The sequence below is a fragment of the Thalassophryne amazonica genome, chromosome 6 (assembly GCF_902500255.1).
Source record: "Thalassophryne amazonica chromosome 6, fThaAma1.1, whole genome shotgun sequence".
NCBI classification, from domain to species: Eukaryota; Metazoa; Chordata; class Actinopteri; order Batrachoidiformes; family Batrachoididae; genus Thalassophryne; species Thalassophryne amazonica.
The window spans coordinates 73,339,143-73,353,899 of NC_047108.1; the positions used below are offsets into that span (position 1 = coordinate 73,339,143).

The window sequence follows — 14,757 nt, forward strand, 5'->3', positions numbered from 1 at the left end:
GGGGCATCCAGAAAAGATGCCCGAGCCACCTCAACTGACTCCTTTCGACGTGGAGGAGCAGCGGCTCGACTCCGAGCTCCTCCCGAGTGCCTGAGCTCCTCACCCTATCTCTAAGGGAGCGCCCAGCCACCCTGCAGAGGAAACTCATCTCGGCCGTTTGTACCCACGATATTTTTAGATTATGTCTCTCACAGTGGACATGCACCTAAGATGAAAATTTCAGACCCCTCCATGATGGGAGAACTTACAAAATCGCAAGGTGTTTAAATACTTATTTTCCTCACTGTAAAACTTAAAATCAGTTGAGCACCTACCTGTTAAATGTTTTATAGCTGATGTGTAGTTCTACCCTCTGCAAAACAGAGAAGAGCTGTTTTAAGAAGAAACTGGTCCCCCCCAAAAAACCTAATTTCTTTTAACCCCATACCGATACACGGGCAATATCACCCAAATCATCCAGAGGCATACATTTTTAACTTATGGTTCAACTTTTAACCAAACTAATGTCGGACAAGTTATTTAAATTCATGTCATGTCTGAAGTTTTATAAAGTGAAAATATCAGATATATATTTTAGTTTTAAAGTAATGCGCTACTTTTTAAGGTTTTAGTGTGGATATATGCTGTGCCCAGCAGTGCATTATGGGTAGGATAGGGTGATCTCAGTACTTTCACGACATGAGAAATGGATTTGAAACACTCTGATCAGGCTCTACGGACAACTGCATTAAACTCTAGTGCCTAAAACTCTCGTGAATATATTCTCTGGGTTTATAGACGTTGTTATTGTGTCTGCGTTTATTAAATTCCACACATCTTAAATGTAGCAGATATGGTTTATCTGGAATTTTGTTTTGGCAAGTTTTCAAGGTCTCTCCTGCCATCTACTGACCAGTATGTGTCAAGACAATATTGAGTGCACGTTTTACAATATAATAAAACGTGTGCACAATATCATAAAACATGCACACAACATCATAAAACGTGCGCACAACATAATACGTAAAACGTGCGTACAAAATAATAAAATGAGCGCCCATTCTCTCCACATGCACAACATTTTGCGATGACACTTCCAGGGCTCTGTAAAAATGCCTGTTTTTACAAATAAAAAAATGGAATATTTTACAAAAGCACATTTATCTCACACGACACATGTCACATTAACGTGTTGGTTTTTACATAATGAATGACTGAACCAATCAATGTTTAGCAGAGGCTCATTTTACCCAGAATCCTTTGCGATCTGTCTGTTTGTTACAAAACCTCAGAATTCAGACTTCAGACTTCAGACAACTTTATTGATCCCAAAAAAGGGCAATTACGTTTACACTCCAATTACCTCAGACAAGATACAGCAATTAATCCACAATTATTACTTGTTTACTGTAATAATGGCACACATCAAAATGAAAGACAACACATCTACATTTTATATTGTTTATGTGCACTGAACTTGAAGTAGTCCGTCTTTCGAATTGAGGCAAAGTGGGTGAAGGCCGCAGCAGGAGGGCCCCGCGCCGCTCAGGTGCATTATTCAACATTCAAGATATATGTTATATTTTAACTTTGTACAAATGACAGAATTGGCATTAATGGAGTTATTCTATCGGTATTAATGTTATTTATAAATCAAAACCATAAGTCAGCACTGCTTTATTTTCCAAGACCTCCGCCTGACAGGAGTGTTGTGATTGGGTAGAGAGCTGGGCTTTGTGGCTGTTCTCAGCTTGCTTCTTTGCTGGAAGCCATGTAGTAAACAAGAGCTTCTAGCAGGGGGCAAGATGTTCAAAGACATTGTTTGGGTCTGTTGTCACTTTTGATGTTACCAGAAGCGATCGCGGTGTTAAAACTCAAATTCAGTTTATGAGTAGTTGCAAATGTACCAGAGACAATACTGGAATTTATCGGTTATCTGTAACTTCCGATACATTTTTGGGTGGTTTATTGTTTTATCTTTATCAAAGATAACTTTTCAGTTATCTGATTATCTGTTATTAAAGTTAATTTTTTGGTTATCTGTGCCCACCACTGTATATAAGACATCCCGAATTAAATTTGAAATGCTGCTTTTAATAACCTGGACCTCATTTCTGGCATAAAATATAGTCATTTACGCACCAATATAACTTTGGTGTTATTATTAGTCCATGGTTCAAATGATGTGTTCAGTTCAAATTTGAGGTAAACATTTTTCTTCTTCTACTAAGGTGGATTAGAACTTTTTGTGGTACATAGCACCAACTACTGGACAGGAGGAACCTAGTTTTAGCTGCAGCCCATGCCCCCCCCCCCCCCCCAAGCTGATGGCGGCGCATCTCAGGGTTGCTGCGTGGCCTTCACGCACTTGCCTCAATTTGGATAACGGACTTCTTCAAACTTAGTGAACAATGTCAAATGTGTATGTGTTGCCTTTAATGCTGATGTGTGCCATTATTACGGTAAACAAGTAATAATTATGGACTAATTGCTGTCTGAGGTAACTAGAGTGTAAACGGAATTTCTCCACTGTGAGATCAATAAAGTATATCTAATCTAATCTAGCAGTCAATATGATTCACTGATTTCAAAATGCAGCTCTTTTCAACCAGACGTGCAGTACCATGACATATCAATCATCTGTGCCCAATCAGATTTTAGGAGAGTTCAGTGCAACCCTGGCCCCTGCTCTAGCTCCACTCGTGCCAGGAAGTGTTCAACATTTGACATTTCCTGTTTCACTGTGGAATCAAAATTTGGCACTTCCTGTTTCAGTATGAACTTGCCACTGAGTTCCTGCGAGATTCCATGGGATCTCATCTGTCAATCCAGGAAGTGTCGATCCAGGAAGTGTTTGACATTTCCTGTTTCACCGTTGACTGAAAATTTGGCACTTCCTGTTTGAGACTCCCTGTACCATGAGTGAGCTTTGCACCACTGCTCGCCGCTTTGCTCGTATTATCATTCCATCTTCATTCAAGGTTTTTTTTTTGTTTTGGTCCTTTCCTCTTTTTTTTTTTTTAATCTTGACACTCCATCAGTGCATCTACATGCTTCTTTGTATGACTTGATGAGCCTCCTCTTCTCATCGTTTGCCTCCCAGCACTCCATGAAAGGTTACACCGCTCAAGCATTTAAAAAGCGTTAATCAAACTGTCCCTCAACAGTGTAGCCGGCTAAATAGTGCAGGTATAAATAGACAGAATAGAAGCACAGTATTTGGCATTTGACAGGCAATATTTGTCAGATTACCACATCCAAAAACAGAGCTGGAAATAATCCAAGAGGACAGGGGCAAAATGTGAGGAGGTGGGTGCATAACTCAGATGAAACCGCTGAGTCCTGCACAACAGGGCAGTCAAAGAATTTACAAACCAGCACAGCAACCCAGCAAATAAAATGGGCTTGCTCTCTGTATGAACAAATTACCTTTTAAATATGGCTATAGCCTTTAAATATGACATTCAAAAATAGCGTGATTCTTGTTTATTCACTTAATACATTTCAACAACAGAGGGGAAAATTAAGTGGAATGTTTGGAAGCACTTCTTTTGAATCCACTGGTGACATATTGAGGCTCCATTTAGCACAGCTTGTGATGTCTTCCTTTTGATATTGGCTCCATGAACAATGCTTAAAACAGGCTATGAAACACATTGTCGGTGCAGTGTTTCAAGGTAGCCACCACTAATTTGCAGTTAGGTTTTTGCTCATCCCCAGACACACATTGAATTGTAGAATTTCAGTTTCACTTTCCTGCTTTGTTATATATTTCATTGCAGTTTACCCAAGAGGTGAGCACCACGTTTCTCCCCACAGTTACTGCCTTGTTAGGTGGCAGAGAAACTACATGCAAGTTCAACCCTTTGTTTGTAATGTTCAGTAATTTATCAAATAGTCCATGAGCCAGTCATCAATTTTGACCTAATTGGTACCATTTAAAGGAAAGAAACAACACTTAGAATCCAGCCTCAGTGTACCATGGCCTACACAAAAATGTATGATAGCCATCCCAGGGTGGTAGCTGTACCCAGGTAGGGGTCAATGAAGAATTACACAGAGGTCAAACTTTAATAATGCTTCAGTCATGTTGAAAATTAGATCATATTACTTGTCTGATCATAATGATTCCAAAAAGGTATAGTTTGGACGATATATATATGAGTTTGCAAAAATAAAATAAAAAAATACTTTTGTCATTATGGGGTGCTGTGTGTGGAATCTGGAGGTAAAAAAAATGAATTTCTTCCTTTTTGGAATAAGGCTGTAACAACAAATTGTGGAAAAAGAAATAAAATTGTTTTTTAAAATTTCTTCAATTACATAAACATTTCTCAAAGTCACTTATTTTTGGAAAAAGGAATATTTAATAATAATACTTATTTTTGTTTTATTTATTCATTTAGGTGCTTACCTCTGGAGGTTTGTCTGTTGGTCATTTGCGTTTCTCCTTGTTAAATTCTGGAACAATAACCTCTGTTAGGAGAAAAATGTAGGTTTATTATTATTTTTAAATGAGCTATATGTTTTACAGTCACAATACACTGAAGCTGCTGCAATGTAATTTCAGGTATCTTTGTACTTCACTGCTCTGCATACATACGTTTGACCTCCAGCTTGCAGGAGACGGTTGCCTCTCCTTGATCATTTTTGGCTCTGCAGGTGTACACACCGCCATCAAAGCTGCAAGGTTTACGGATCTCCAGAAAGCAAATACCTTCTTGTGAGATCTGACGAAACTTAGGGTCATCACGAATGATGATCTGGTTTTTCAACCACTCGATCTTTGGCTGAGGGGAGAAGAGAAATTTATCATCTCATTGTTGATGCTCTCAGATTTTAATTTCTTTTACATTACAACCTGAGCTGATTTTTAAAACATCAACAGTGACCTTAGAGAAACATTTGGGATTTGGAGTCACCGATATAATAAAGTAGGAACAGAGACGTTTGTTGGGAAAGTGTAGGGACACGGACCCACAACAGGGGGCGTAAATGAACCGGACAGTGGATGAGCCAAAGAATAACAATTTACTGTTGTAAATGTGCACAACGGAATACAGACGGAAACAGAACTTAAATTACAGTCAATTACACAAAGGGGGCATGTGGGCAGGCTCGAGGATAGGAGAGCACCGTCCAGAGAAGAGCCGGGCCCCACACGATTTCCACTGCCACCGGATCTGGAAACACACAGGAGACGCCAAGTCCTGATCTCCCCAGGTGGCCACCGTCTCCAGCTGTCGGATCGGTACTGCTGGCAGGAAGCAAAAACAGTTTATGGTGGGTGTGTGAACACCCAGCAAACAGTCAGAAAGGGTGGGAAACACCTCCACCTCTCAATCACAGTCACACAGGAACAAAAACGTGTAGCGCCTGAAGGACTACTTATCCGAGGAGCGAAGACGTTGTCTCCTCCCAGCTTCCAGCTGCTGACCAGTCAAACAGGTATGCCTGCCAATGTTCAGAAAATTGTATGACACAAAACCACGGCTGAGTGTTTACCTTCCAGGTAGACTGATATCTCGGCAGTGAGGTGGAGATGCTGCCCGGCTTTTGTGGTGATGGCTGATGAGTGACAGCTGGCAGGGGTGATGAGTGACAGCTGTCACTCCCAGTTGGTTCTGCAATGCGGCAGCGCCTCTCGTGCCCAAAGCCCGCACTTCTGGCAGGGCGCCCCCTGGTGGTGGTGGGCCAGCAGTACCTCCTCTTCAGCGGCCCACACAACAGGACCCCCGCCTCAACGGGCGCCTCTGGGCGCCCGACCAGGCTTGTCGGGGTGTCGGGTGTAGAAATCGGCCAGGAGGGCCGGGTCCAGGATGAAGCTCCTCTTCACCCAGGAGCGTTCTTCGGGTCCATACCCCTCCCAGTCCACCAAGTACTGGAACCCCCGGCCCTTCCGACAGGACGTCCAGGAGCCGGCGCACTGTCCAAGCCGGCTCCCCGTCGATGATCCGGGCAGGAGGCGGCGCCGGTCCGGGAGCACAGAGGGGTGAGGTGTGGTGTGGTTTCAGTCTGGACACATGGAAAACAGGGTGGATCCGCAGTGAAGCTGGGAGTTGGAGCTTCAACGGCCGGGTTGATGATCTTGAGGATCTTGAAGGGACCAATGAAGCATTCCTTCAGTTTTGGGGAGTCCACTTGCAGGGATATGTCCTTCGTTGATAGCCACACTTCCTGCCCGGGCTGGTATGCAGGGGCCGGGGAACGCCGGTGGTCTGCATGGGCCATAGCCCTCATCCGGGCCTTCAACAGGGCAGAACGGGTGGTGCGCCACACCCGACGGCATCTCTGCAGGTGGGCCTGGACCGAGGGCACACTGACCTCTCCCTCCACCATGGGAAACAATGGGGGCTGGAACCCCAGACACACCCCAAACGAGGAGAGGCCGGTGGCAGAGGACACCTGGCTGTTATGCGCGTACTCGATGCAGGCCAGATGTTCACTCCAGGCCATCGGGTGTGCGGATGTCACACAGCGTAAGGTCTGTTCCAGTTCTTGGTTGACCCGTTCTGCCTGTCTGTTAGTCTGTGGGTGATACCCGGATGAGAGGCTCACAGTGGCCCCCAGTTCTCTGCAGAAACTCCTCCAGACTTGAGAGGAGAACTGGGGACCACGATTGGAGACGATATCTGTAGGTATCCCATGCAGACGCACGACGTGGTGCACCAGAAGGTCTGCTGTCTCCTGGGCCGTAGGGAGCTTTGGGAGGGCCACGAAGTGGGCCGCCTTGAAGAACCGGTCCACTATCGTGAAGATGGTGGTCATGCCTTGGGACGGCGGGAGGCCCGTGATGAAGTCCAGGCCGATGTGGGACCAGGAGCGATCAGGCACAGGTAACGACTAGAGGAGTCCCTGTGCCTATTGATGGTCAGCTTTGCCCCTGGCGCAGGTGGTACAAGCCTGGACATAGTCCCGGACGTCAGCTTCCATGGACGCCCACCAGAAGCGCTGCCGGACTACTGCCATGGACCTTCGCACCCCTGGATGACAGGAGAGCTTGGAACCGTGGCAGAAGTCCAGGACTGCAGCTCTGGCTTCTGGTGGGACGTAGAGGCGGTTCTTCTGTCCATTTCCTGGGTCTGGGTTCTGTGCCAGGGCCTCCCGGACGGTCTTCTCCACATCCCAGGTGAGGGTGGCCACGATAGTGGACTCAGGAATGATGGATTCCGGCGGATCCGACAGCTCTGTTTTGACTTTGTCTTCGTGGACCTGGGACAGGGCATCCGATCTTTGGTTCTTGGTCCCGGGGTGATAGGTGATCCGGAAGTCAAAACGCCCGAAGAACAGTGACCAGCGGGCTTGCCTGGGGTTCAGCCGCTTGGCGGTCCTGATGTACTCCAGGTTCCGGTGGTCCGTGAAAACCGTAAATGGCACCGCAGCTCCCTCCAACAAATGTCTCCACTCCTCAAGAGCTCTTTCACCGCAAGGAGTTCCCGATTGGCCACGTCATAGCTCCGCTCCGCCGGGTCAACCTGCATGAAAAATAGGCACATGGGTGGAGAACCTTGTCGGACTCTCCGTTCTGGGACAACACGGCTCCCATCCGTGAGTCAGAGGCGTCCACTTCAACCACTAACTGGCGGTTAGGATCAGGCAGCACCAGAACTGGTGCAGTCGAGAACCGGCGTTTCAACTCCCTGAATGCGGCCTCGCACCGATCCGACCAGGTGAAGGGGACTTTGGAGGAGGTCAGGGCAGTCAAGGGGCTAACCACCTGACTGTACCCCTTGATGAACCTCCTACAGAAGTTTGCAAAGCCGAGGAACTGTTGTAGCTTCCTATGGCTTGTTGGTTGGGGCCAATCTCTCACCGCCGCAACCTTGGCCGGATCAGGGGCGACGGAGTTGGAGGAGATTATGAACCCCAGGAAGGACAAAGAAGTGCGGTGAAACTCGCACTTCTCCCCCTTCACAAACAGCCGGTTCTCCAACAATCGCTGCAGGACCCGACGTACATGCGTAACATGAGTCTCGGGATCCGGGGAAAAGATGAGTATATCGTCTAGATATACGGAGATGAATCGGTGCAGGAAGTCCCGCAAGACGTCATTTACCAAAGCTTGGAACGTCGCGGGGGCGTTAGTGAGGCTGAACGGCATGACCAGGTACTCAAAATGACCTAATGGGGTGTTAAATGCCGTCTTCCATTCGTCTCCCTTCCGGATCCGAACCAGGTGGTACGCATTCCTAAGATCCAAATTTGAGAAGATTTTGGCTCCATGCAAGGGCGTGAACACTGAATCTAACAGGGGCAACGGGTATCGATTGCGAACCGTAATCTCGTTCAGCCCTCTGTAATCAGTGCATGGACGGAGTCCGCCGTCTTTCTTGCCCACAAAAAAGAAACCAGCACCCATCGGGGAGGTGGAATTTTGGATCAGCCCGGCAGCTAATGAGTCCCGGATGTAGGTCTCCATTGATTCGTGCTCTGGGCGTGAGAGATTGTACAGCCTGCTGGATGGGTACTCAACGCCCGGGATCAAATCAATGGCGCAATCATATGGATGGTGCGGGGGAAGAGTGAGTGCCAGATCTTTGCTGAAGACGTCAGCAAGATCGTGGTACTCCTCAGGCACCGCCGTCAGATTGGGGGGGACTTTAGCTTCCTCATTAGCCATCACACCGGGGGGAACCGAGGATCCTAAACACTCCCGGTGACAGGTTTCGCTCCACTGAGCCACAACCCCAGACGGCCAATCAATCCGGGGATTGTGTTTTATCATCCACGGGAAGCCCAAAATCACGCGGGAGGTAGAAGGAGTCACATAAAACTCAATCTCTTCCCGATGATTCCCAGACACTACCAGAGTTACTGGCAGTGTCTTGTGTGTGATTAAAGGGAGAAGGGTGCCATCTATTGCCCGCACCTTCAATGGTGAAGGGAGCGTCACTAGAGGGAGCCCTACTTCCCTTGCCCATCTGTTGTCCAGCAGATTCCCTTCTGACCCCGTGTCCACCAGTGCTGGGGCCTGAAGGGTTAGATCCCCACACAGGATCGTAACTGGGAGACGTGCAGATAGGCATGTACGTCCCACGTGAATGTTATGACCCACCCTTAGCCGAGTCTCTAAAGGTGAGTGTTGCCGTTTGGGGCAGTTTTTCTGTATATGCTCTTTTGAGCTGCAGAGAAAACACTCCCCGCGGGCCAGCCTCCTCATTCTGTCATCTGATCTCCCTTTGGCCTTGCTCGTCTCCCTAGCAAGGTCAGCAGGGGGAGCTGTTGCCACACGGAGCGCTGAGGCTGTGGAGTGTGGGGAGGGCGGAATCTTTTTGGACCCGGAAGGGAGAGGGACAGCGCAGTGCCCGGCCACGTCCTTCTGTCTCAGCTCCCGACGGCGTTGTTCTAACCGATTGTCCTAATCGTTATGACTAGATCAATAAGCCGTCCAAATCCTGCGGCTCGTCCTTAGCCACCAGATGCTCCTTTAGGACCAGAGACAGTCCGTTTACAAAGGTGGCATGGAATGCAGCAGTATTCCAGCCGGACCTCGCAGCCGCGATGCGGAAGTCGACTGCATACTCGGCTGCACTCCGACACCCCTGTCTCATAGACAGCGGCACCGTTGAAGCGGTCTTGCCTCTATGTGGGTGATCGAACACCAGTCTGAACTCCCTCACAAACTCAGTATACACCATTAGGAGCCGTGAATTCTGCTCCCAAAGCGCCGTAGCCCAGGCGCGTGCCTCACCCGGCTCGAGTCCGATGCATACATGATGGGACGCTGTGCAAAGACGAGCGAACACTGCATTAAGAAGTCTGCGCACGTCTCTACACAACCTCCGTACGGTTCCGGGGGACTTATGTATGCTTCAGGGGACGGTGGGGGGGTTCGCTGAACGACCAGTGGAACGTCTGTATGCGGCACCAGGACAGCAGGAGGAGGAGCTGCAGCCGCGCCCTGTGCGTGCGCTTCCACCTCCGCGGTGAGAGCCTCCATCTTGCGATTGAATATATTGCTCTGCTCGGTCACTAAGTCCATCTGAGCAGTGAAGGCGGTTAAGATGCGCTGCAACTCACCTAACACGCCTCCTGCTGGCGCCTCTGCACCCTGCTCTTCCATTCGTTGTTCAACGGATGGTTGACGCCCCTCGGAATCCATGACGTTGGCCGAGATATCCTGTTGGGAAAGTGTAGGGACACGGACCCACAACAGGGGGCGTAAATGAACCGGACAATGGATGAGCCAAAGAATAACAATTTACTGTTGTAAATGTGCACAACGGAATACACACGGAAAACAGAATATAAATTACAGTCAATTACACGAAGGGGGCATGTGGACAGGCTCGAGGATATGAGAGCCACCGTCCAGAGAAGAGTCGGGGCCCCACACGATTTCCACTGCCACCGGATCTGGAAAACACACAGGAGACGCCAAGTCCTGATCTCCCCAGGTGGCCACCATCTCCAGCTGTCGGATTGGTACTGTTTGGCAGGAAGCAAAAACAGTTTATGGTGGGTGTGTGAACACCCAGCAAACAGTCAGAAAGGTGGGAACACCTCCACCTCTCAATCACAGTCACAACAGGAACAAAAACGTGTAGCGCCTGAAGGACTAATCCGAGGAGCGAAGACGACATCTCCTCCCAGCTTCCAGCTGCTGACCAGTCAAAACAGGTACGCCTGCCAATGTTCAGAAAATTGTATGACACAAAACCACGGCTGAGTGTTTACCTTCAGTGATAGACTGATATCTCGGCAGTGAGGTGGAGATGCTGCCCGGCTTTTGTGGTGATGGCTGATGAGTGACAGCTGTCACTCCCGGTTGGTTCTGCAATGCGGCGGCGCCCTCTCTCGTGCCTAAAGCCCCCTCTTCAGCGGCCCACACAACAACGTTGCCAGGATACCAAGCTTGGGTGGACATTTTTCCTCTTTTGGGTGAGGGACAAAAACAGAACCTCTAAATTGGTGGTAGAGAAGCTTGAATCTTTGACTGTACTGGGTTGTGTTATGTGTCGGACGCAGCTCGGAGAACCGACCAGCGTTTGAAGGACCCAGTATGAAATAAGCAGAGCACGGTACAAAGGCTAACTGAATTTAATACATAACAGTGAAAATGTGATAACAAAAAGATGCGGCCTGACGTGGTGCGCTCCCAGCAGCGCTAATGGTCCGGAGCCAGAAGCTGTTTCGGACCCAAGGACCCCGCCGACACCCCCCAGGTGGCCGCAACAACCGAGTCTGTGAAAGAAGGAACCATTATGTGAGTCCACACTCTACACACAGAACACTTAAGGTGGTACAAACAGCAAACACTTCCTGGCTGATTACTGATCAGCTTCCAACCTGCAGGCATGGAACATCCCGTTCACAAATCACCACCGCAGTGGAAGCTGATACATGACTAACATACAGCTCAATACAATAAGGTGTGAGGGACACCACATTTACTGACTGTATAACTGTTAGTCACAAAATCCAACGTACCTCAGGAAGTGTGCTGACGAGCGTGAGACCTCACCTCTCCTCTTTCACAGACCGTGCATCAAACCTGGACATTCTCAGCGTCCGCTGCTGATGAGATGGCTCCCAAGACGACGATCTCACCCGTCTGGTCACAAGGTCGAGTCTCTGGCAAATACACACTGTGCACTCCAGTCTTAAATGCCAACATGCTCCAATCCATCCAGATGCACCTCAGCTGTGAGTCCTGACGAGTCGCAGGTGATCAGGGTGAAGTCCTAACAGCCTCAGCAACACAGCCACTCAGTCCCAAATGCATGCCACCTGGAGGAAACAAAAGGCAAACAAACCGGCAGCCAGGCCCCCCAGCCATACAACAGGTTGCTTGACGCGAGGACGTTTCTCTTCAAATCGCAGAAGCTTCCTCAGCTAAAATCTTTGCCTGGTAGTTTGACTTGTCTTGACTCTTGTAGAGAAGAATAAACAGAAGCCACAAAAGCTGGCGTTTTAAACCTAACCAGACCCCTCCTACCGAGAGGCAGACTGCTATAGGCTGGTGACTAAACAATAGCTCTAATTAGCACCTATTGTGCTCTAGTTAGCACCCTCCTAATGACAGGGCAGCTGTCCCTCCTAATGATGGGACGGACACCTCTCCTGATGGCTCCCTTGACGACTCTCCTGATGACGTCATCAGCTTCTGCGATTTGAAGCGAAACATCCTCGCGTCAAGCAACCCAGTCCAGTTGAAGATTCAAGCTTCTCTATTATGGAAACCACCTGGACAACTGAGAGCCTACACAGAAACTCTAAATTGGTGTAAAATACAACATACACATCTTGAAACTTTTTTCCTTCTAACTAAATGTAGAACACAAGTAAGACTGCAGGTGATAGCTAACAAACTAAGGGTAAACTTCAATAACGCAGAACATAGAACATATGAAAACAATAGATGTGCAGTCATTAGGGAAGAAATAGGATATTTACAGTAACCCAGACATAATTAACACGGCAGCGGGGAGCAGGATGCTCCGTCTGGAGCCGTGGAGCAGAGTGCACGGCCCAGAGAGGAGCGCGCCTGTCCTTGGTTACACAGGAGACAACCGCCGAACGTCTGTCACTACTTCTGTCTGTGGACGTCAGCACACAGGGGCACCTACCTGCAGCTGCAGGGCATCAATTTGCCAGTTCCTCACACAGTGATATGATAACCGCTTTGCGACACAGAATGATTTTTTTAAAGTGCAATTCGTCACGTCAATGCATCCCGCTTTGTCCCGCTTGAGGCCATGGTATATAAAAGAATCATTTTATAGCTGATGACGCATTTGCTGTCAGAACTTATCTGATGAAAACCATCTCTCATTGCACCCAGAATCACAGAGAAATTATGTACAGCTGCAGGTTGTCTCAATGCATGTTGTGCAATGGAGAATACATTTGGAATCTTGTGGTTGTTAAATTCAGCGGGAGCAGGGAAGGCAGGAGTGACTGTGGGAGGAAGAAAGTGGTCCCACACAGGGCTCTACTTTACACTTCTGGCCTAAAATAAATGAAAAAAGCCCCTCAGAGCAATGCAAGGCCCCTCCACAAATCTCTGTCTGGTGCCAGGACTCTACCTCCGGCTGTGAATCACGTGGGCTATCGTGTATGCTGTCAAATATATATTTAATATAATTGTCCAGGTCTCCCTTGAAAAAGGGATCTTCATCTTAATGGGACTAACCTTGTTAAATAAAGGTTAAATTAAAAGTAGTAGTAAATCAATTCATCTTGAGTGTTCATTGGGTGGGCAGAGCTTTTCTCAGGGTGGGCACCGCCCACCTGCCCCCCTTGGTATTGCCCTGAGTAGGAATGAATAAGAAAATTGTTCGAAATACATTTTATTGATCCAGTGATTGAAGTCACTGATTGCAAGACCCAAAACAAGAAGACAAAGAATTGTATCTTTATATTTATTACAATGATTCATCATTTATTTTCTCTCTACATAAACAAAGACAGGAAAGCATGATCATGTTGCATCATGTTGCATGTAACAATGTAGCTCTAAAAAAGAAACAACAGTCAGTAAGAATAAATACACAGAACACAGAGTACAGCTGAGGCAGACACTCAACACAGCTTTACTATGACACAAAACAAACACATCCACACAGCCCAATGTCAAGGTGTTTGCCATGGGAAGTAGGTTGTTTAAGAGAGAAGAAAGAACATCAGCTGACTGTGTTGGAATTATTAATCTCTCATTAACCTCTGGAACTGTTCCCAAATGTTTCAAATCTACAGTGATTAAACCATTACTTAATCTAATCTTGACCCTATACTGAAAAACTATAGGCTGATATCAAATCTATCATTTTGCTCTAAATTCTGGAAAAGGTGGTTTCACAGCAGCCGTGGACCACCTTGCTGAGAATAATCTTTTTGAGCCACTCCAGTCTGCTTTTAGAAAATATCATTCCACAGAGACGGCTCTCACTAAAGTGGTGAATGATCTTCTGCTTACAATGGATTCGGACACCACTGTCTTTCTGGTGCTGTTAGATCTTAGTGCTTAGTTTGATACCGGGATCATTATATTCTACTCGATAGGCTGGAAATTGTAGGATCATTTTAGTATTACTGGGAATGCCCTTGCATGGTTGACATCATACCTGACTAGTTATTCTCACTGTGTTTTGCACAATAACACTGCCTCTAACCTTAGTGACATGAAATTTGGGGTTCCACAGGGGTCCGTCTTAGGTCCTCTGCCTTTCTCCCTATATATAGCACCCCTTGGGCACATATGTGTGCGTTTTGGGAATATCTTTCATTGCTATGCTGATGATACTCAGTTATACATGCCGATAACTGCTGGTAATCTCATCCACATAAAATCCTTAGAATATTGCCTTGGATCAGTGAAAAGCTGGATGTCTAGCAATTTCCTACTTTTAAACTCTCATAAGACTGAAATGATGATTCTTAGTCTAGTGAGACATTGGCCTCAATTTGACCAGCTAACGCTTAGCCTAGGCTTGTGCATCATAGATCACACTGACAAAGTGAGGAACTTTGGGGTAATTTTTAATCCTACATTGTCCATTGACCTCCACATTAGAGATATTACAAGGACTGCTTTCTTCCATCTGCGAAATATAGGGAACATTCATCCCATCCTGTCTATGGCTGATGCTGAGAACCTGATTCATGCATTTGTCTCTTCTAGATTGGACTACTGCAATGTTCTATTTTCTGGTTTACAGTCCAACACTAGGGGTCTCCAATTGGTTCAAAATGCTGCTGCCACACTTTTGAAAGGAAGCAGAAAGTCTGACCACATTACACCCATTTTGGCATCTCTTCACTGGCTTCCTGTTCCTG

The 14,757-nt window shown here is 47.2% G+C and overlaps 1 protein-coding gene across 1 annotated transcript in view; it reads right to left on the bottom strand.

Moving 5' to 3' along the window:
• Positions 1-14,757, bottom strand: part of mybpha (myosin binding protein Ha) — a 68,085-nt gene that overhangs the window by 22,427 nt on the left and 30,901 nt on the right. Inside the window, exons 11-12 of the mRNA XM_034172480.1 lie at positions 4,583-4,769; positions 4,394-4,455 (exon numbers count right to left, since the gene is read on the bottom strand). Of these exons, the coding sequence (XP_034028371.1) occupies positions 4,415-4,455; positions 4,583-4,769 (228 nt within the window). The 3' untranslated portion in view covers positions 4,394-4,414. The remainder of the gene's footprint in view (positions 1-4,393; positions 4,456-4,582; positions 4,770-14,757) is intronic.